The sequence below is a fragment of the Pyricularia grisea genome (assembly GCF_004355905.1).
Source record: "Pyricularia grisea strain NI907 chromosome Unknown Pyricularia_grisea_NI907_Scaffold_1, whole genome shotgun sequence".
In the NCBI taxonomy this organism is placed as follows: Eukaryota; Fungi; Ascomycota; class Sordariomycetes; order Magnaporthales; family Pyriculariaceae; genus Pyricularia; species Pyricularia grisea.
This window is the reverse complement of record NW_022156716.1, coordinates 8,613,237-8,637,746: the sequence shown is the minus strand read 5'-3', so window position 1 is coordinate 8,637,746 and position 24,510 is coordinate 8,613,237. Positions and strand designations below refer to the sequence as shown.

Here is a 24,510-nt window from a genome sequence, read left to right as displayed (position 1 = left end):
TAATAAACCTGTTTTTATTTGCATTTTTATTTCGATTATTATTTCTTTTATCCCTATGGTTATCTTGTAACGTTAAAATAAAAAGTGTCAAACACTTGTATATTAAAATATACCATTAAATTTGTTAAATATTATTAAATTTTAATTTCGTGGACTGTTAATAACGTATAACCCTAATGGCTAATAATTTAATAAAAAAAACCTATTATATAATCTTATATTTTAACAGTCGTAACTTTTGAAATGTTAAATATGGAGTGGAAATGATTTTTAAACCCAGTTTACACCGTGGGGAAAGCCACTAAAAAGGGTTAAACCGGCAAATTACTCGCATTACAATAAAGTAACCTTTTCTCTTTTCTTCTTTTCAAAATTCTATTTTACTTTTTTATTATTACGGTTATTTGGTTATTTATTTCACTTTTTATACATATTAATTCTCTTCACGCCCTTTTAGTAAAACAATCGAGCAAAATAGTCCAAGATGAAAAGAAAACGCGAGTTTAAATTTTAAACCTAATAACAGATTATTATTAATTATCGCGGACGCTTGGTCCGCCCCGCAAGTCCCGCTGTCGTCATGTAACGTCGCCTCCCGCAGTTTGCCGCCCCAGGCCCTCAAATCGGATTGCGGTTTTGCTCCAACCCGCGGAAATGGCTGGCCGCTACAAAATGTTGCTGAAAAAACCCTGGCCTACGTGGCTCGATATTTACTTTAAACTGGCTCCTATACTTTCGCTGGAGGGTGTAATTATATTATCAGGCACGTAATGTTAGCTTTTCCCACCTTCTTGTTGCTAATTCTCGCGGTGAACCCAGCCACGCAATTTTAAACACGTAGAAAATACTTTGACTAACCCCAGCGATAATATAATTCCTACTTACAAAAAGTTTAAATTTAATATTAGCATAACTAGTCGAAGTCGTTACATTAGATAATTAAATAAATCTTGTTATTAAATAATAGCAAGCGCCAAATTAGCGATAAGAGGAGGATAAAAAAGATTCCACGCTCTTTTCGCTTAATAACGCTACTTAACCCAATACATAGCTCTCCTACCCTATAATTTAGGCTGCACGTGTATATTAGTGTGCGTAAAAAGTTACTTAATTTTGGTCCGAAACTTTATATATTTAATCTGCGAAGTCCGAATACCCAGTCTGTGTATAGTAATGTGTTAGGTATAACTCGATACCTCGGACCAGGTTCCGAACCCAAGGTAGCGTTGTGTTAAAGCTGTGTTAAAGCTTAGATCAGGTTCTTTTGTTTAACCCATTTTATTAATATATAAACACAAGACCTCGAGCCATTTTCTGCGCTATAATCCAAGTTTTAAAATTTTATTTACACATATAGTGAATAACGTTTTATATCGAAAATGAAATATTTACTTCCAAACGCAATAATCGGAGAGCAGGATTTGACGGGGAAGTTTGCTATAGTTACGTAAGTTTACATTGTGTTATTAAAGCAGGGGTGCTTTTTAAAAGTTAACAGCCCTTTCCTTTTAACAGTGGGGCATTTAAAGGCCTTGGACGTGGAATAGCTTTTAATCTTGCCTTTCGTGGAGCAACTATTCTTGCAATTTGCTCCAGCGAAACCACGCTAAACAGGTTATCAACCCTATAAAATGAAATTAACCATCTTTTCAAAAAGAGCAATAACCCCAAACATAACCCGCCACGGATATTCGGTGTAATCGCGCCTTTAAATAAGCCTACACGATGTTCACACAATATTATGGCCGCCGTAAAGGAAAATTTCAACAATAAGGTTAATATATTGGTGCAAAATGCGGCTTTGCAAAAGACGATACCGATAGAGGTTATAACGGATAACCACGTCCGACGGATGTTTACAGGAAATATTACAACTGCTGTTATCCTCGTGCAGGCCCTATTTCCACATTTCGCTCCAAATAGCCGCATCGTCAACATTTCTTCGGAGGCGGCGCGGCAGAACCAGCCCGCTGGAGTGGCCCTGGTTTATGCGGCCACCAAAGCGGCGCTTAAATTAATAACACGCGTTTGGGCTGATGCACTTGGCGCCAAATCCGGAATGGAAAGGATTACAGTTAATTCGGTTATCGTGGGAATTACCAAAACGGGCGATATACCCAACGGGCTGCCTAAAGGTCTTCCGGATATCGAACCGGTACGGAAAGTGGTTGAGGAAAAAATGGCGGCTTGCAGTGTCGGCGATAGATTGGGCGAGATGGAAAATGTTGTTAACGTTGTTGGGTGGTTATATTGTGAAAAAAGCCGGTGGGTGACTGGTAGCGCTGTTTGTGCCAACGGGGGTATTAGTAAAATTCTGTAGCTAATAATATTAAGGTTAGTATGGGAATTTGAGGAACGAGCATCCGCTTAACATTTTAGCTGATATTCTGGCATTCGTGTATAAAGGCTCCGCAAATAATAATGCAAATATGTGCAATTACGTAGTGTCGCATTAGATAATCCGATAAATCTTATTATCACATAATAGCTAGCGCCGAGTTAGTGATAGGAGCAGGATAAAAGAGCCTCCACGCTTTTTTGGCTAGATAGCGCTACTAAACCCAATATATGGCTTAACTACCCTATAATTTAAACTACACGTGTACGTTAGTGTGCGTCGGTTAGCCCGGTAACGCGGGTCCAACCGATAACCAGACCGACGAGGGGAAAATAACGCGCTCAGCTTTCGGAGCTTTATTTGCCTAATAGTGCCTGCAATACCAGGTCGCCCTTAGCTTACGGCGCGTTACCGCCTGTAAGTTTATAATTAATTAAAAGCGGGAGTAATATAATGGCTGAGTATTAGTTCTAAGCGGGCACCAAATGTGTGGAGAAATGTGGGCGAAATTAATTTACGTATTTGGGCCGAATGTAAAATACCTTTAGTCTATTAATCTGCCACTTTTAGATATAATTAAAATAACTCCTCGTTAGAGTTCGCCTCTTAATTTAAGCTGGGCGGCTCATTTGAGCCCGAAGTTAATGCGCCTTCCGCCGAGCCGCTGGGACTCGCATCGTCGTACGAAATACTCAAATATTTACCAGGGTAATATTTAGTTACCCACATTTCGGCCAATATGCTTTTGTCGATTTCCTTGAGGTAATAATTAATGGACACACTTAAAGTTCCTTCGGCTGCCTTTTTCAAATAATTCTCGAATGTTATTATTATGGAATTAATATCGATAACCTTATTTTTACCGTCGTCGATCTCGGCCAGCGCCGATAACGCCGCCTTCATCTCGCTGTTCTTCATGGAGAGCAGCTGGGCGCCGGTGCGCGCCGCGTCGGCCGCCTGCTTCACCGTGTCCTAATCGGCGACGGAGGCGTTTTGGATGGCTGAAAGCGCCTCGAGACTGGATTTGGGGTCGAAAGTGGCAAACTTGTTAACGCCGAGCTGCACCTCGCTGGCCACGATGGATGGTATAACGCCCATGCAAATTATGGTAGCGTGCGAATCGATGTTTTGGGAGCTGAGCAGGTTTTTAACGCTGCTGGCCATGGATTCGTTAACGCCGAAACCGCCGGACCAGTGCGCCAGCCACCCGGCGTCGTCCAGCTGCTCCTTAAACTGGGCCTGGAGCGTGGAGAGCTTAGTGTCCGCCCGCTCGCCGACGGCCGTGCTGCTGGTGTTAAGGATGTGCACCATGCCCACGAAGCTGGACCCGAACGTCATGCCCGAGATAATGCTGAACTTGTTGGCGTCTTCTTTCCCCGAAGCTCCCTTCTGGGCCGTCTGGAGCATGTTGGACGTGCTAGTGGGGATAATGGGATCGTCCTTGAACAGGTGGTTCCAGACTTTAATGCCCTTGTCGACATTAATCACCAGGGGCGCGAGCACGGCCGCGTTTTTGTGCGTGCACGACACGGAGATAACGAGCGTTCCCGCGATGCTGTGCTTGCTGACCTGGTCGCTGACCTGGCTCGCCGCGGCCCGGCTCATCTGTGCCGCCTTATCGTTACCCAGCACCGAAGCGGCGCCTGAGATGTACGACGATACACTGCTGGCCAGCGACGACGCCTGCTGGCTATTGCTATCGTTGGCGAAATATTGCACGTCCATGCTAATGGAATCGGAAGCCAGAGGCATACTTTTAATCTGCGTTTTGACGTAGTCGACCGGCGTTTCCATCTCGACGTGCACGCTACGGATGGTGGCGCGGAAAGGCTGGATTTTCTTTTCAGCCTCCATTTTCTCCTCGATGTAGTCTGCCGCCGCCGCCTCGATTTTGTGGTCCAGCGTTTTAATAGATTTTTTAATTTTGGACGTCTCTACGCCGATGTTGGCGAGCTTTGAGCACGTTATTTGCATGCTGCGTTTCGTAATTAGCAAACTGTTGAGCTGTTTTTGGCAGGCGTCGACCGGCGTTTGGAGGGTTGAGATTTGCTGCACCAGTTTAAGGGCATCGTTGCCGACGATGTTGGCCAGCACGAGCGAGGGATCGTATGGTATAAAGGAGGGTATGTCTCAGCTTTAAAATGTGGGAATGGGACGAGCTGTGAGATTATTATAATTATTCCCTTAGGAAGGCGGATAAATTATTTAGTATTCGGGAATGATAATAGGACGACACGAAAAAAATCGCAAAGTTAGGATCGTTTATATATGTCTGCCAAAACATGAACAAAAGCCACAACGTACAGATTGGAGTTGTAAGACTAATAGCCCGCCAGTGCATGCAACTATTCGGTGTTAATTAGCACTCGGCCACTGTGTCTGCCTGCTTAATATCCTCTTTCACGACTTGTTAATGCAGCGCCAAGCTGTGCAAAACTCACATTCAATTTATCACTGGTTAATGCAAACCTCTGCTATTTGCAAAAATTATGCTGATTAAAGTTAGCAATACCTTTATAATTAATTATATCCAGCATTTGGGGAAAAGGGTTTAACTGCTGTTTCTCCGGTTCCTGCTGCAGGATACCTTTTGGAAAAGCCGTTTCAGGGCTGAAGCTCCGCAGACCGTCAGATTTATACAGGAAACTTATTTTTTTACAGCCAATTATATCGAAAATGTGGGGGCTAAAGTGGGTTTCCTAAGGTAATGCTGCTTATCGCGCTGACGGGTATTCAGCCGTAATTACCTTAGCAATTACAATAGTCCAAACAATTATAGCAGCGCTTTAGAATTAGCGAGAGGGACTTTGCTCGGGCCTCTCCGGCCCGTATTCATTCTAAAGGAAATATTACTTGTGCCAAAATGCTTGGGGGAAAAGATCTAGCCTTGGTTAAGTATATATAAGAAGGTACTAATATCTTCTTCTATCCGACTTTTATTAAACACACCATCGCAATTATTACAGGCGACAATTGAATTTATTTTTATACCAAACTTCTTCATTATTGCGAATTAACCGCACTCGCTTAATCACGCCGCTGCTATGGCACATATACCCGACCCCCCAAACACCGACCCGGTTTAAGACCAGGTTTGGCGACACATTGTCACCCAAAGCGAGGTGCCAGAATCTTTCGTCAACGGTTTCTGGTACCAAGTCCTCCGCCACTATTTCCCCTTCCCAGACTTTATAATTTGTCCGGAAGCGCGCGGAGAACAGGCGCAAACAGGTGTCCGAGCCGACCTTCTAGTGCGGCAAGTCCGGCTCCGCCCGGGCACCACCGACGTATATTAGACGCGGCCCATTCTTGCCTTTGAGGGGAAACGAGGTCCTTCGGCAGGGCAAGCCACGAACTCTGGAGTCTTAAACCACAGCCCTTAGCTCTTTACTTATATAAGCAACTGCACACAGTTCGGGGGCTTGAAATACGGCGTACTGGCATCGGGCTCGATGTTCGTTATAATGGGCTGGCAGAGAGCGGCTGGACCCACTGACATTAAACAAATTAAATGGATAGAGGGGCGACCGCAGTTTGCGAGGTCGACCGTTGTGCACGACGTAAACGATCGGAACCACTTAGCCCAGCTCGACACGATCCTGAACCACATACATCGACTGGCGATGGAGGTTAATGGAGGTGATGGTGTTAACCGCGGTTGGAGCGAGGCTATTTGGCCCCGGTAGGAGATCTGGCAATACCTGCAATTGTCTACCTATAAGGCAAAGGTGTAAGTCGACAAATTATGTGTATAACCACATAATTTCGGAACAGGCAGTAAAGATTTCAACAATTTTTTGTTCTTTTATAGGGATTGTTGTTAGATTGGAAAATAAACAAATTAAAGTTGATTTTATTTGTAATAATGTGTAAACTATTAAGGGTTTAAGAAAACCGCCGCGAGACGAGGCGTAAAGGATATGGTAATGGTTTTAGCAGAAGTAAATAAAATGTGATTAAAACGAAAAGAAAGTACAAGGATTTAATGAGAAAAGCCCAAAACTGGCCTGGAAAAATTAAAGTACGGGCTGCAAATAAAAAATACCGCTAAACAAACGTAAAATTAAAAGGAAGATAAAAAGGGAAAAGAAAAAGAAAGTTTACGAAATATTTCCAACAGAATAAATGGAGAGATATTAAATATATAAGCCAAAAGTAGTTATTAATAAATCGTAAAATACTTTATTTTTAAATAAATAAATGTTATATTTATTATAAAATTATTTAATTAAACCCTTTCTCCATTATACGCCTATATAATACTACCACATTATTTATTTTAAATTATTAATTTGATTAAAAGCAAATTATTTTAAAGGTTTGGACGTTATAAAGCTGAAATCTACCAGGAAATAAATATGTAAAAACACGATCAACGAAAATGATTTTAACGATTAAAAATAATAAATAAAATGTAAATTTTTAAAAGTTAACATATAATAAAGTACAAGTATTCGGATTAAAATAATAATAATATACGGAAAATATTAATAGGCCTTTCGCTATATTAATCGATTAAGAAAACGTTATAATAAAATAATGCTAATATATTATGCATATTTTATTTAACCGTTTGAAAAGAGTTTTTAAATATCGTTTTCGTTTTATAGCATTTTTTAAATAAATAAATCACGTATGATTAGCCCGTGCGGCCATTTCCGCGGTTTGTTATTTAATTAATAAATTCAACGTTTCAACTTTTATTTAACAACGGTAATTTTTTTCAGGCGTTTAATAATTTGAAAACAACGGAAACGGTTATATAATTTTTGTTAAACTTTTCGAAAACGGTTTGGGTGTTTATTCGCCGCTGCTTTATTTTCCGAGACCGACGAAAATAATGTTAAGTTTATATAAATTAATTCGGTTAACATTTGGTTAAATATTTTTTTCCTTATTAAATTTGTTAAATTTATTTCGCCAAAAATCCATTTAATTTCCTCCGTTCCGCGATTTTCGTACGATTATTTGAAATTTAAAACATTAATTATAAACCGTCTTTTTGCTAATACATCCAATTAAATTAAATGTTAATATAATAATAAATTATCCATACAAACTATTATAAGTGAAAAAGGTAAATTTAACCGTGGTAAATTAATCGCGTTAGCAATATTTAATATAAACTTTATATTAAATCCGACAATTATATTTAAAATTACATTTGTTAATACGCTTTTTATAATTTTATATATTTAATTAGTAATTATTAAGTTATATTACCGGTTATTCGAGAATTAATCGGCTGTTCGATAATAATTTTATTCGCGTATAATATATATTTCGGAATTTAAATTTTGTTATTAATAAATAATCCGTTAAGAAATAAATATTATCTTATTATTTATAAACTAGTTTAAACGTTAAAATTTTCTTTTGTTTATTTTGGTTTTATTATTAAATTCGTTTATTTATTAATTTTTAATTTTTAATTTTTAATAGTTAATTTTATTATTGAAGGGCGGTTTTATACTAAAAATAAACCTATGGCTGATAAATTAGCGCAACGTACGTTTTCGGGTTTATTAAATAATATATTTTTATTTTATTTATAAATGGTCGATTTAACCTTTTAACCGTATTTTAAATTTTATATTATTTAATATAATTTAATAACCGTTTAAATTTTAATTATTTTCGGATCGCAAAGCTGTTAATAAACTTATTTAAAAACCCTTTTTTCAATTTTTATTAATTTATATATATATATATATATATATATATATATATATATCTCGGTTTCCAAACTGAAAATGTTATTTGTTTATATTTTAAACACCCCAAAACTTTCGCCTTTTTCAAAGAAAAAAATACGTATTATAATTTAATAAAATAAAATTTAATTCCTTTTTATAATAGCTTAAAAACGTAATAAACCAACGTTATTTGTTTTCGTTAAATTATATAATAATTTTATAAATTTATATACAGCGTTTAAAATATAACGATATTTAACTTTTTTCAAGTTATAAATTATTGGAATAGCCTCACTCGCGCGCGCGTAAGGAAGGGAGTTAACACGGGCCGGGGTTACGGCTCCGGCGACCGAGTAATTAAGCAGGGAGCACGGGCCGCACGAAGATTTTTCACCCGGCGGTAAACGTTAAATTGTAATCGTACGATTTAAATAAAAAATAAACCGAATATACCCAAATAATAAAAATATAACGTTTTCACCATATAAATAAATTTACCACGGATACATTACGTAAATTTACGAGTTTATAAACATTAATTAATAAATAAAAATACGGTTATTAATCGTACGACGTTTATAAATTGGTTACGTGAAAAAATAAACCACGCGTACGAAAACCCAACCTATTAGTTATTTAAACGTTGGAATCCGGTTTATATTATTACCCGAAAATTAAATTGGATATTTTCCCATTAAAAAAACCAAAAATTTAAAAGCCGGACGAATTTAACGATTTTGTATTAAAAAATTAAATTGCACGTTATTGTGCAAAAATTATATAATTTACATCCAAATAATAAACAGTTACAAAAATGGTATTAATAAACAACATACCACCAACGCGCGATAAAAATTAGCACGAATTCGAGGAATAATAATTACCTATCGCGAAATTCTTACGTACGCCAATATGGATAAAAATAATCGAAACGAACGGGATAAACGATACCCAATAATTAAAATATATCGACCCGCACGTATAAAATTAACCACCACCCGATTTTACGTAATTTTTGGAATTAAAAATGGCATCCACCTATTTTATATAATCGTATTATAAAATTGTAATTAACGTGCGTAAAATATAAATAACGGGAAAAATAACCCCAAAATAACGGTTACGCGAACGTTTTTAAAAAAAACTGGAAAGTTGGACAAATTACCAATTCGACCAAATATCGCGCGAAATCCGTAAAACATATATTAACCTGTTAAAAAAAATGTACGGATTTATCCAAAAAAGGAAAATTAACGATAAATTCGTACGTTTTTTTTTAAATAAGGAAAAATAAGCAAAAAAAGCCAACGCGGAATAATTATATTATTACAAATTATATTTTAATTTATAAAATACGACGGGTATTAAAACCTACCCGCAAAACCACAACGCGCGTAAAATATTAACCACCCAATTCCGGAATAAAGGATTATTTATACGCACAAACCGGGGAAAAATATAACAACCATATCCGGGAGTAAATTAATACGGGAGGTGTAAACCTACCCGCAATTTGCCCCGGGAAAAAATAAAAATGGAATTTATACGCACCGCGCGATTAACCCAGGGCCAAAAATATTAAAATACAAATTACCACCCGTGCGATTAATATTAAACGAACCATTAAATTTTATAATTATAAACTGTTTTATTAAATATAAAAATAAATAAATAATTATACGGGAAAATCGTACAATATATTCCTGGATAAAATTAAAATTTTCGTCCAAACGTGTAATAAACAAGGAATTTCGGTAAATTAATATTATGCAATTTTTCCCGAAATTTTAACAAATCGCGCGCGCAATTATTAAACCAATTTTTTATAATTAGGTATACGATATAACGAAATATATACCATATTAAATAAACATTTTAACACCGAATTAACCCATACCCAATATTATACGGATTGGATAATAATTATTTTCGCGCGTATAATATAAAATAATATAAACAAAAACGTTTATAAAATATTAAAAATGCTATTGGATAAATTAAAATTCGTGTAACGCGTATTAAAGGACGAACTCCAAAAAAAACGCCAATTATATACGGTAATTATGCAAATTTGCCGCGGGGTATCCGAATCCGAAAATGCATTAATAATCCAAAAAAAAATATACGAAACATTTTTTTTAATTTGCGCGCGTTATTACAAATGGCACAAAATAAAATTGGAAAACAATATTTATTACAAAGAAAAACGCACGATACCCATTTTATTAATAAAAAATACCATCGCAACCAACAAAAACCAAAATTAAAACGCGCGTAAACACCAAAATAAAAACCCAATTTTATCCCTAAAAGTAATATAAAATTACCAAACCCAAAAAATAACATACGCACGTATATAAATTTAACCATATTTTAAAAAAAAAGGCAAATTATTATTTCGTATGCAAAAAACAAAGTTGCAAATCCTGAAAATATACCAAAAAAAAGGCGCACGCCAAAAATACCACCAAACGTGCGATATTTTGGGAAAAAAACGCGAAAATTTCGATTTATTTTTTACCAATTAGGAGGCAAATAAATTTTAACCGCACGATAACACCAGCGAAATTAATAACGAGGAAAAAAATAAAAATAACCAATATTAAACCGTATAATTCCTCCAAAACCAAACATTCCTCCATCGCGCGATAAAAAAAAATATGTATTTTATAAAACCCAAATAGCAAACAAATTAATTCGTCCTACATAATTAATATAATATAATATATTAAAAAAAATTATAGAATATAAGGGCCGCGCGCGTATTAATAGTAAAAAAATACCAAATGTTGGTATATTTAAGGGAAAACCCGCGCGCGCGTATAAATTGGACACCGGGATCGACGGAAATGCGATTCGGAGGAGGTAAAATTAAATAGGTTATTGGTATTATAACCGTAAAAAACGCATTGGGAACCATTATTTATTATATTTTGAACGTACAAATACCATTCCTTTTTTTATTTGTACGATATAAATAAATTAAAGGCGTATTTTAATAATGTTAAAAACGTTATCGTACGTAAAAACGGTATTAAAATACCAATAATGAAAAAATGGGAATATCCATTTTTTAATATTAATTACACGGAGACGGTAACATTTTTTACCGAGCAAAAATTTCGAAAATTGTATAAAAGGTTCGGACACCCTCGCACGAAAAAATTATACAAATTTTTACAAAAAGCAAACCACCGAAACGTGCGACAAAATATATTGGAAAAAATAACCAAAGTTTGCCACTAATACCAAACGTACGACCCAATTCCCCAAAAATTTAAATTTTCCATTAAAAACGAATGTAAATTTAATTATAAAATTATAATGGACGTATTATAGTTGGACGGTAAACCAATATTATATATTATCGATAATACGACTGGATTCCAAATAGCAATATTTTTTAAAAATATGTCGGCCTATACGATTTGGAACGTATTATACAAAATTTGGATTAATATTTATTTCGGTCCACTAAATATTATTACGCACGATCCAAGAAAAGATTTTGTATCGGAAAAATTCCATAATAACGCCAAAATAATAAAAACTGCGTGTAAAAAAATGTTTATGGAGGTATATTGGGTATTAGGAAAAATAAAACGCGCGCACGCCCCGTTACGGCGTACGTTTAACATTTTATCCCAAAAATTAAAAAATAATGTAGATAAAATTATTTTGCAAATAATAATAAAAACCCTAAACGATATAACCGGACCAAACGGATTAATTCCAATTTTGTTAATATTCGGTACGTACCCCAAAATTAACGAAAAATTAGTATTATTAACAATTATCGCGTAACACGCGATGGCGATATCCAAAATAAAAAAAACGTTGGCCAAACATCGTGCGGAAATAATTATTAACCGCGCGTTTAATATAAAAAACGGACCGCGCGCGTAAAGAATATTGGATATAACGTTGGGAAACGAAATACTAATGTGGAAAAAAAAAATGGTAAAAACCGTACCAAATCCAAATTGTGGATTAAATTAACACCATAATAACCATTAATAATATCCCAAAAACCTTCCGCACGACGTATTGTAAACCGTTCCACCGCGACCCAACCGAAATATAAAAACCGCACGACGTAAACGAAAAAAACGCCGTAAAACCAAATTAACCCGGACCGGGATAAACCGCAAAATTAAACGGACACGGACCGGGATAAAATATAAAAACCGCACGACCCGGACGGGGAAATAAAATAAAACCAGGTTAACCCAAACCGGAACAAAATTTAAAACCAACCTAACGCGAAACGGGACGCACCGCAAAATTAACCAAACCCGGACCCGGACGCGCACGACGAACTATAAATTTAAACGGATTTAAATCGAATTTTGCAAAAGAAAATTTGTGGTTTAATTATTATAAAACGAGGCGTACGTTATAAAAAAAAAAACAACGTGGGATTTAATTATTACATTACGAACCAAAAATAAAATTAATATATCCGGACCGCCGTTCGAGGCAACGGACGATTAAAAAATCGACAGCCTAATAATAAAAAATGCGATCGAAATAATAAAATACGACCCAACCTTCCATAAAGGCCGAATGTGGAAAATAAAACTAATACAAAAAATTAAAAAACAAATTTCCTCGTAACCATATAAAAAATCCAAAATGGTGTTATAAAGTTATAACGATCCGGAAAAGGAAAAATTATTAACGCAAACGCCAATTATCCAACGTATAAACCAAAAATTGCTATTAGCGATTAAAACCGGGTTAATCGCGCGATTAATTATAAAATTTAAATTACAGGATATTATATAAATATATATATAATCCGAAGATTTCCTGCAACGCACAATTATTACATAATTACCAAAAAAAATTCGCCATCGTTACCCAATTAATACGGTGTTATAAATTAAAAAATCGCTATATAAATTAGCAAAATTAAGTGTATATTGGTGGAAAATATACCATACGTACCACCGTAACGCCTGAAAAATAAAACTATTATCGTACGACCCATATTTATTATATATAACGGGAAATTAAAATTGTTTTAAAATTACAAATATATAAATAAACGACACGTTTATTATTGCAGCCCCAACTTTTTTAATTTTAAAAAAGGAAATGTTACACGCAGTAAAATTCCAAACAAAAGAAAAACAGCTTTTTACACACGACAATTATTTAAAATTTAACGGATGCAAAATCCAATTATAGGGGAAAAACGTGCGCATTACCCAAAAAAAATAATTAGCACAATTTAAATTCGTCGACCATAAGGCATTAAATGCAATATAACAATTTATCGCATAACGAGCCAAAAAGACATACGTTATTATTATTTGTTAATTAAAAATTACGTACGATTTTTTAATTATAATATAAAATAATTAATAATTAATTAAAAAGGCGATTACCGTTTTAAATAAACGGTTGGTATGGCAAATAAAAAACCCGAATAGGGGATTTGTATACCTGCCCACTAATCTGAAACGCGCGAAATTATACATTTTTACAAATGGATCGTTCGTTAATAATAAAAACATAATTTTACAATTGGGTTATATTATAATGTTAAGGAAAAAAATCGCGCGTAATAAAAAATAATTCCAATTGTAAAACAATATCGTGCATTGGTCCTCCACCAAACGTAAAAAGGTGATAAAAACCGTGCTAATAAACGAATTATACGGTATATCCACAAAATTCGATTATAATTTTATATTTGTTATAACGATCGCGCGTATAGTAAAGGTTTTGGGATAACCATATATCCAAACTATCGTTTATATAAATTCCAAATCCTTATACGATTATTTAGTAAAATTAAATAACACGATAAAAAAAAAACTAATAATAAATGTAATATCGTTACGCGAATCGTACGAAATTAAAGAAATAATAAAAATTTGCTGGATAAACGGACGTAATAACCCAATTAATATTATAACGAAAAAGGATTTTAACGACGCATTTACCAAATTAATTTCGATTAATAAAATAACGGTTAAAATCGAGGGTTATATCGAAAAACGCACGATTGGGTAACCATATTAAAATATTATAAAACAAAAGGGAAAAAAAAAGAAAAAAAGAGAAAATTTATTTATATTTAATAAAAAAAAAATCCAACGCACGTAAACGCGCGTAATAAAAATATAATAAAAACCCATTAAAAAAAAAAAAAACAAACCCCAAATCCCTTAAAAACAAAAAAATCGCCCGCCCGCGATAATTACTCCAAATAAATGGGTATATTAATAAAACCGAACGCACGACCACCATATTAAAAACCGCTATATTGGGAACCGTTATATTAAAAACCACTATATTAAAAACCGCCATATTAAAAGCCGCCGTGGTACGAACCGTTATAATGTAAACCGCCGTGCAAATTACCGCCATTAAACCCGGCCGGACGAACGTTACCAACGTTATAATACGAATATTAAATACCACGATTTTACCAAACGTATTTAATATAAACGCCGTTATAATAAAAAAAAGCGTATATAATACCGGAATTTGGAAAAAACATTGGGGTTACCGTATTTGGAAAGGTAACGGATAATAATGCGACCGCGCGATTAAATTAAAACAACGCGGAAATAATTTTCGCGACGAATAATAATCGCAAACAAATGCCGGATTTTCTTAACCGAACCGGTGGCGATTTTAATTTTAATATTGCGCGACGGTAAAACGGCGAACGCGCGTTTAAATTTTTATAAAATGTAATATTAATTTAAACGCGCGATAAAAAAAAACCAAAAAATATTTACATTAATGGCAAAAATGCGGAAAAAAACGCGATTATTCGCGGACGAAATGGGCAAAATAATCCAAAATTCATTTTGGATTTTAGGCACGACGATGGGACCGGCGATGGAATCCATAATCGAAATAACAGGGTTAATAGGAACGAAAAATATAATACCGATTTGAAAACGCGCGCGCAAAAAATTAATGACGAAAAATCGAAAAAAAAAAAGTGAAAATTATTAATAATAAAAAAAAATTAAACGTGCGACCGATTATTAATAAAAATTAATAAAAATAAAGTGGAGGCGGAAAAAAATTAAAGGTTAAATCGAAGGCAGGAAAAATCGTTAATATAAACCGAAAAAAGGTGAATTACCTCGACCAACCGACTAATCGCACGCGCCATATAACAAAAATTCGTCAATAATAAAAAATAAATCACTTTTTTAATTAAACAAAATGCGTAATAATAATAACCAATACAAAATAAATTACGAATTGCATAACGAATAATAACGAAAGGCAAATAACCGTAATTTACGGCAGGGAAAATAAGGCACACGCGCGCACGCGCGGTCACGGGATTATTTGGAAATATTATCCTATTTACATTATATTCCCTATTTAATATCCCAACCGTTACCCTTTATATAACAAAACCGGAAACTTTATAACGCAATGGGCGTTTATTTATACCCCAAAAAAAACGACGAATACCGCAAATTTAACATTTGTAAAATTTATCCTTTTTACCAAATATAAAGGAGTTATACGCGCGCGCCAAAAAAAAAACAATTGCCAATATTGGAATAACCTCACTCGCGCGCGCGTAAAAAAGGGAATTAACACGGGCCGGGGTTACGGCTCCGGCGACCGGGTAATTAAACAGGGAATACGGGCCGCACGAAAACTTTTCACCCGGCGGTAAACGTTAAATTGTAATCGTACGATTTAAATAAAAAATAAACCGAATATACCCAAATAATAAAAATATAACGTTTTCACCATATAAATAAGTCTACCACGGATGTATTACGTAAACTTACGAGTCTACGAACATATATTATAACGTTTTTTTTGCAGTTTTAAAAGATTTTCGGTGTAAATTAAATTAATATTTTTAAATATTAGTATATATTTAAAATATACTATAACCGGTGTATATATTAATATAAACCGTTAATTATAACGTCTTATTATAAATAATGACGTATATAAACTTTTTTTTAATATTATTTTAATTTAATATAAAATAACTCGGTACTTTTTTCACTTTGTTTATAAACCGTTATTTAAAAGTTGTTTAGTTATTTAATTAATTTTCGCTCACTGGTTATAAAATATTTACCATAAATAATACTTTTATTTTTTATTGTATAAATTTTTTAATAATTTTCCAAAATGTTTGATTTTATTTTTTATTTATATTCAATCGACGATTTATAAATCCGGTGTTTTTATTATAAAATATCCTTTACTTACCGTTTTGAATAATTATTTTCGTAATAATTTAATTATTTTTCTGGCCGCGTTATTCTTTTTCAAAAAATCTTTTTTATATTTTTTCTTATATTATTATTAATATTGGAGTGTGTATAATTATTTTATTCTTAATAATTTTCGTTTATTTTTAATTTTTATATAAAACTTTATTACGCCATTTGCTTAATATTTTGGCCTTTTTTATATTTCGGTTATTTAAATTCCGGGTATTGGAATTATAGTTTTTTAGTATATTATTATTAGTATTTATTTCTTTTACTTTTCACAACGTTTATACGGTTTTATATGCTTATTTTCGAAATATAAAAACACCGTTTATTATTTCCACGATAATTATTGAAATTAATATATTAAACACTTTATATAATCCGGTTTATTTATATCTTCTTTTATATATTAAAATTTTAAGTTAAACTTTAATATCATTAGTACTGATAATTTAATATTCGGGCTGCTTTTCATTTTTATTATTTTACTTATTTTTCTTTATATTATTATTTTTTTAAACTCTTTTAATATTTTATTTATAATTTTGGTGCATTATATTTGGTTTTTTAATACCGTTAATTCGCTGGTAATTATTAGCATCCTTCCAAAAATTAATCAAATGGGTATTAAACCGTCCAAATTTGTAATATTATTTACGGTTTTCACCGCTATTTATATAATGGTTAAAAGTATTATTTTTTATATTCGGTTTTAATTACTTTATAAATTCGCAGTAACGTTTTATAATAACGATTAATTTCTTTTTTAATAATTAATATATTTTTATTCGTATTAAATTAAATATTATTTCGAACAACCGGGTTTTTATTTCTAATCCCGCCGCGGCAAAACTAATTTCTTAATTATAAATACTAATACTGGGTGGCTTTAAATATAAATTTATCCAATTTTTATTTAATAACTCCTACATTTTAATATTTATTATATTATTTAAAAAAGTGTAATTCAAAATAATATATTTACGTAAATTATATATATAATAAATTTTAATTCTAATAAATAAAATTATAAATACCCCCACTTTTTAAAATAAGTATTTTAACACAATTAATTTTTACAAGTTTATTACTAATATTTATTTATATATGTTTAACGTTATTTCCTTTACTGCGGTTATTTTATCACCCGTCTAAAAACGAATATAACCGTATTCGGGTTTAATATTGTTCGTAGACTCGTAAGTTTACGTAATGCATCCGTGGTAGACTTATTTATATGGTGAGAACGCTATACCTCTATTATTTGGGTATATTCGGTTTATTTTTGATTTAAGTCGTGCGACTACAATTTAACGTTCACCGCCGGGTGAAAAGTCTTCGTGCGGCCCGTGCTCCCTGCTTAGTCACCCGGTCGCCGGGGCCGCAACCCCGGCCCGTGTTGACTCCCTTCCTTGCGCGCGCGCGAGTGAGGCTATTCCAACAAATATATTAATTTAAACTTCCGGTTTCCGGTATTCTCATATTTTAACCTTTTAAATACCGGCCGTAAATATCGATATTACTTTTATATCCGGTAAAATTTTATATTAAATGTTATTTAATTCGGGTTAGTGTAAAATTTAAAATAATATAGTTTTTCCGCATTTATTAAATTTATAAATCACTACTTGGTTTTAACTTAATATATGGCGTAATAATTAACTTATTAGAAGCCCGTAATTTTATAATTTATAAATTAGGTTAATATATAATTACTTTTTTTAAATTATAGTCTTTTATTTTTCAAATTATAATCCTTTATTTTTGTAAATTAAAATCAGTATTCGAATTATTTATATTCTGGTTTCAACTTTTGATATTATTTTCGTCTGTAATAAATTATTTACATTTACAATATTCATATTTCCGTTTTTTATATATTTCGGAAATTTGCAGCCTGGTTTTCCATATAAATAACGCCTTTTATTATTCCGTTTTTTTCGGTTTTTAAATTATTCGTAATATCGGTTTATAAAAGCCGTATTGTGGGGTTTTATATCGTTTCTCCACTTATAATAATAATTTTAAATTTCGGCATATTTTCATTAATTTTTAAACTGGTTATAATAAAATATATTATATATATAAATAAATCTCAAACCTAATATTTTTAAATATATTTTCAATTTTTCTAATATAATTTAAATAATTTTTAAATTACTTTTCCTTTCTTTTTTTACATTTGTTTTAACGCTTTTAAAAATAACTAAACTTCAACTTTTATAATATATTTATAATAGTAATAATATTTGAACATTTTCCTTACAATTTATATAAATATTTCAAAACGTTATTCATTTATTCATATTATAAAAAAGTATATTATTACGGTTTCGGTTAAATTTAACGTAAATAATATATAAATTTATAATATTTAAATTTATTATATATTTTAAATATTTATAAGACCGTTACCTTTATCCTTTAAAATATTATATAATTTTCCATAATAAATATTTATTTTATTTTATACGTTTTTAAACCTTTTACTTAAATTTAAATTAATGAAATCGCTGGAAGTTAATAATCGTGGGATGTATTAGTAAATATTAGATATTTTACATTGTGTTTTAAATATATTTATTTATTTCGAATTATTACATTATTACTTTTTTAATTTGCTTTCCAAATTATATAAGTTATATTTTTATCAGAATTTTATATAAACTAATCGTTTATATAACCTTTTAAATTTTAACTTACGAAAAAAATAGTTTTAATTAGCCTTTCTTTTAAATATAAATTAGGTTTTTCTTATACCTTTTTTCGCAATAACGTTTTTCGTCTATTTTATTATCGTTTATATCGGTGTTTGGATATTTTACACGTGAAAAAATATGATTAAATTTATTAATTTTAAAAACATTTTGTAATTTTCTTTAAATGTTTTTACCAATATTTTATTTATTTTCGATTAAATTTCCCGGGTAAAATAACGTTATATAATTTTCAACTAATATATATATATATATATATATATATATATATATTATAAAAGTTGCGATGGTTTTATATTTAACTTGGAAATTTTATTAATATAAAATTAATAATTTCTTTCCATTTTTACCGGATAAAATCGATTAATAGTTTTAAAAGCTTATATTTGTTTTCGAACTACGGAAACCTTTTTAAAAGTTCTTAGAAAGTTGGAAAAGAAATTATATAAAAACTTTACGTCGATCCGTTTTTTAAAAAATAATGGTAATTTCAAATTTAATAATATTATATTAAAGTTGATTTAAATTACATTATAACGCTGGTCCTTAATATATAATCCCGTTATCACGCTTATATTATTAAGTTTATAAAATAAATTGTTCAAATTATTAAATTTAAAAGCCTGTAATTTATTAAAACGGTTATTATTTTCTGTTCCCGTAACGCCCGTAAATAACCTTATACGTATTATAATAAGAACGTTACGGGTTATAACGGTTTTTTAATATTAAACGTAAAATATTTTGTTGGTATTTATTTGTAAAATAACGGTATTAACAGTTTATCACCTATTTTATTTTTTAATATTATTTAAATGATACAAATTATCAATTATAGGCCTTTTATTATGCCAGTCGAGTAATAAAACGTCATTATAAAAAAACGTAGGTATTTTATACATATTTCTTTAACAGTTTAAAAAAGAGCCTTTAAACGTCCTTTTCGTTTTATATTATTATTTAAATAGGAACGTTACGTGTAATTGGCCCGTGTGGCCATTCCCGTGACTTATTATTGGATTGATAAATTAAACGCATAAATCCCTATTTTAACATATATAAACATATGTTTAATTTATACAAAGTAGTCGTTATATATTCACGTATTAAATATATGGCCAAATTACAATATAATTATATTCACGAATTATATTTTACAGTTATTTCGCGCCTTTTACTTTATAAACTACACAAAAGTAATATATTGAAACTTATTTCCAACTACATGTTTACGAAATGGTCAGATTGGAAATAATTTAATTACAAAATAAACAACCCGAATTACATTTTTGTAAAACATGCGCTTTACAGTACCTTTGTTCAATATAATATATGGCTTCGCACTTTTTAGGCACATTGTACTGAAAAATAACGCATTATATCGGGATTCGCCCGGTGTAATTTAGAAAATCCTTTTGTAAAATAAAAACTCCCTATATTATTACTGTTCTTCAACCTTTTTTGGAATTAGATTGCTTTTCGCTGCACATTTTTCCGCCAGCGTTGCAATAGGCACGGCAGCCATGATTTCAAACACGCTAATTTTACTCCCAACCTCCCTCAATGCCCAATTTGCGACCTCGATCGCCACCAGAAAGTCCAAACCGTAGCTATACAGGTACCGACTCGTGTTAATCTCCTCAACAAAAACACGCTGCATTTCCGCAACGCGCTCTACCAACGCCTGCATAATAACCTCGGTAGCTTTATCGAGGTCCGCGACCTTGGTGAGGACGTCTCGGATCGATTTTTTGTCCTTCCTTTGGTCGGATAAAGCGGCTCCGTTTTCCAGCGAGTCAGCCAAAAACACCATGTCCGTCTTTTCCATAATGTTAAACTTGGCCTCGCTTTTAAGGTAATATGGTATTTGGATTCCGGCAATATAAACCGACCCGCCCGTCGCGATGCCCAGGATAACGTTGCGTACCCCCTGTTCGGCACCCCCCCTGTTCGGCACCCTGAAAATCTAACAACGAAATGCCTACTTTTATAAGCTGATTTAAATATAAAATTATCAACGGACAAAAATACAATCGTTTTCACGCTTCTCCGGTTCATTAACCTCTTCTTCATCAGCTAAAGGTTCCAAATTTTCTATATCCTTTTCCTGCAATCCAATAATGTTCTGTTTGTTAACCAAAAGCTCGTTTGGATCCGGAACCACCCTCCTCCTTTTAACCGGCCGTATTGCCTCCAGTTGTGCTTCCAATAAGCTGATTTTTTGCTGGGCGCTAGCCAAAAGGGTATCTTTAGCTTCGAAGCTTTTTTGGACTTTTGCAAATAAAAGACGTGAAGTAGCGTTGGTTTTGTTGGATTGGGAAAGTTTTTGCAGTTGAAATCGGACATCTCGGGTCGTTTTAGGGGTTTTCCAAATAAGTAAAGACGGGTCGTTAATTTTTTGGGCTGGGCTTTCCGGTGTTTTATCCCTTTGCAAACCGTTGTTTTTATCTTTTATAACGTTGGCATTGCTATTTTCTAACAAAAAAGGGCTTAAAAGTGGTTTAACCAAGTTTACCGGCCATAACCCCGTTGTACGCCAACCAGATTGAATGGTTTTTGCTATAAATGCTTTTAATCTGGCTTTTCGATAACAAAGTAGGAAATTTCGTTTTCCAATAATTGTTGAACAGCAAAATTGGCTAACAAATCCAAGTTGACGTCGATAAGCTTCTTTTAACGGCCCAAAAACCGATAGATCCAATGGTTGGAGAACGTGTGACGAATGAGGGGGTAAATATAGGAGTTGAATATTGTTTTGCAAGCAAAGAAGCATAAATTCGTCCGTTATATGTGATCCATGGCCATCCAAAACTAATAACCGCTTTTCAGGGGTTAAAGGTTGGGTATACGGAATAAACACTTTTTTTAACCATTCGATAGCCGTTTCGTTATTTGTCCACCCGTTTTCGGTTGCGTGAAATTTCCAATTATCGAAAAGGCTTAAATCCGTCGGAAACCATTGTTGTTGTACGTTTTTTCCCTTAAATATAACAAGGGGAGGGAGGGCAACGCCCGTAGCCGATATACATTCGATTATAGTCGTCCAACCCCGCGTTCCGGGCTCTTTCCGTTGCAACGGCCGGATCCCGTTAAGCCCTAATACCAGGCCGTTAGATCCTTTACCTTCCATTATACCGGTTTCGTCCATATTCCAACGGTTTTCCGGTTTAATAGCGTTAATAACCGGGTTCGTAATATAAAGCCACCAAGATTTAATTACCTCCGTAGTAGCGCCATTAACCCGGGCGTTATCTATTCGACGGGGCCTTTGGGTCTTAAGGATTGGATAACGAGCCAAAAAACGAGTTATCCAACGTTTTCCAAGGCCTTTTGTCTCTCCGGCGGCTTGAAGAATTCGTTCGGCAAAAAAGCGTAATTCTTAATGCGTTGGCGGAAGCCCTAAAGCTGTTTGGGTAAGTACCCAATCAGCCAAATGCTTTTCCTGTTCCGTAGAAAGCTTTTGAAAAGGGTTTTGTGCTTTTTTATAAGCTTGAGAACCTTTAAGTCGACTTTGAAGTGTAGACCTAGGTATTCCCCATTTTCGGGAGGTTTTTGCAATTGGATTGCCATTATTGACGTCGTTAATTGCAGATATAAGCTGTTTTTCAGTATATTGCTTCATTGGAAAATGGAGAATCAAGATTAGAAAAAAGTAAATCCAAAAGTGAAAGATTCATCGAGATATTTATAATAGAAGTTGGAGGATAAAAATAAAAGTGTTGTTATTTTTGGGTGCCGAACAGGGGGGGTGCCGAACAGGGGGTACGCAACGTTAAATTGGTGGTCAACGTCGCGGGAACGGTCGCTTATATCTCGCTGTACTGCCAAACTTATAATATAATGGAATTTAGCTTCGTCTATTCCGTACATTTCGTCCCACTCCCTCAAAAACTTTAGCATATTGGTTTTTACAAGGACGCCGATATCTCGCATACTCGGAACGTCGATGATAAATCCTAATTTTAGGCCCAAGGCCTGTCGACGGTGCCTCGCCAGGGCGTCTTGGTAACAATTGCCAACTGTATAATTGGCTTGCCCTCGGTTTCCGAAAATGCCGGCGAAGGAAAATAGGGATAGAAAAAGGTCCACGTCCGGGAGCAATATAGACAAGTTAGCTGTTCCCTAAACCTTTGGCAACGTCGAATTAACCCACTGCTTGTAGGACGTGTTGGACTATAAAATATTACGCAAAACTATGGCGCATTGGATAACGCCGCTGACCTTTCCACCCATTTCCGCCTCCGCTTTTAAAAATGCTTCCGCCAGAGCCCGGCGGTTAGACACATCGCAAACGTAAGCCGCAATTGTAGGGCGACTTTCTAACGCCCGGAGGTGGTTAAGAAGTTGAGAAGCTAATGGCGACGTGGCACCAAAACGTGAGAGGAAGACGAGTTTGCGAGCGCCAAGTTTTTCAACCAGAAAAATAAAAAGAGACCGGCCGAGGCCGCTAAGACCGCCAAACAAAATATAAATGGCGTTTGGATCGAAAGACGTACCAGGAAATAGGCCTGGAGAGAAATCCAACGGTTTAAAGTAAAGTTTAGCAGGTATAATATCTTTGGCTGAATATGTGACCATAATATTTTCGACGGAACCGGTTTTAACTGCACGGATAGCAGCTACGATGTTGCTAACCGGGAAGGATTAAATCCTTTTTAAAATGTGGCCTCCAAATTCGCGAAAGAACTGGAAAGTTTATTGCACTATGTATGCCAAAATTTCTGGTTAATTCCGTAGCAAATAGGCGATGTCTACGGTTAAAATAATTGTATTTAAATTTGGGCTGCTAACGATGTTTATAATGGGGGCGGCGGATGCAGGGGAGCCGTCGACCACACAGCGGAAATAATGTCCGAAAAGTGCAAATATTTTTATAGTTTGTCGCAACGCTTCACCAGTTAACCTGCTAAAGCAGTCGATTATTATATTAAATCCCCGTTTGCTAGGAATTAGCCGTGTAATGGCGCGGGGCAAATTCCAAACGCCGATGGAAAGTAAAATTATAATATGTAAGCGGTTAAAGTTTAAAACGTTAACAGCATAGTTAATTTGTAGGACCGAATTTATAGTGACGAAAACTTAAAAACCCAATTGTCGCGCAATATGCAGGGCCTGCCTGCCGACAGCGTTTAATACATTAATTATTAAACAGATTTTTTTAATTCAGCTGGTCGGTCTGGCCAGGTACACGAAAGCGTGCCAGGCCGTGGTAAAGGCAAATGGGATACACGCGGCGGCTTTAAACTTCAGGCCATCCGGCATTTTCCCCACGAGTCCGGACTTCGTTTTAAATAGCGTCCGGTGCGCACCGGGTGCCAAAACCATGACCTTATCACCAGGCCTGAAATTGCTTTCTTTTAAGCCTATTCGGGTTATAATCCCCGAAGCCTTAAAGCTAAGGAGCGTGGGATTAAGTCGATTCTGGCCTTTAACAGTAGCCAGGTCAGCCTCGCGTAAATATAATGCCTCGACGGCGATTTTAATTTCGTTTTCCGCCAGGTCCTTTGGCATGGTCACATTACCTTTAGCAA

At 33.8% G+C, this 24,510-nt stretch overlaps 3 protein-coding genes across 3 annotated transcripts; all 3 read right to left on the bottom strand.

Moving 5' to 3' along the window:
- Positions 1 to 433: 433 nt before the first annotated feature.
- PgNI_02615 (uncharacterized protein) lies at positions 434 to 694 on the bottom strand (the record flags this gene model as incomplete). Its single annotated transcript, XM_031122676.1, has 1 exon — positions 434 to 694. A coding segment is annotated over one exon (261 nt), but the record flags the coding sequence as incomplete, so codon positions are not given.
- A 2,616-nt stretch (positions 695 to 3,310) lies between these two features.
- Positions 3,311 to 4,312, bottom strand: PgNI_02614 (uncharacterized protein; the record flags this gene model as incomplete). The annotated part of the gene is made up of 1 exon (XM_031122675.1): positions 3,311 to 4,312. One exon carries the CDS (start codon positions 4,310 to 4,312, stop codon positions 3,311 to 3,313), a length of 1,002 nt encoding a protein of 333 aa, XP_030988026.1.
- Positions 4,313 to 20,495: 16,183 nt separating this feature from the next.
- On the bottom strand, positions 20,496 to 23,557 carry PgNI_02613 (uncharacterized protein; the record flags this gene model as incomplete). Its single annotated transcript, XM_031122674.1, has 3 exons — positions 20,496 to 20,826; positions 22,848 to 23,094; positions 23,167 to 23,557. Coding segments are annotated over 3 exons (969 nt in total), but the record flags the coding sequence as incomplete, so codon positions are not given.
- Positions 23,558 to 24,510: the final 953 nt, after the last annotated feature.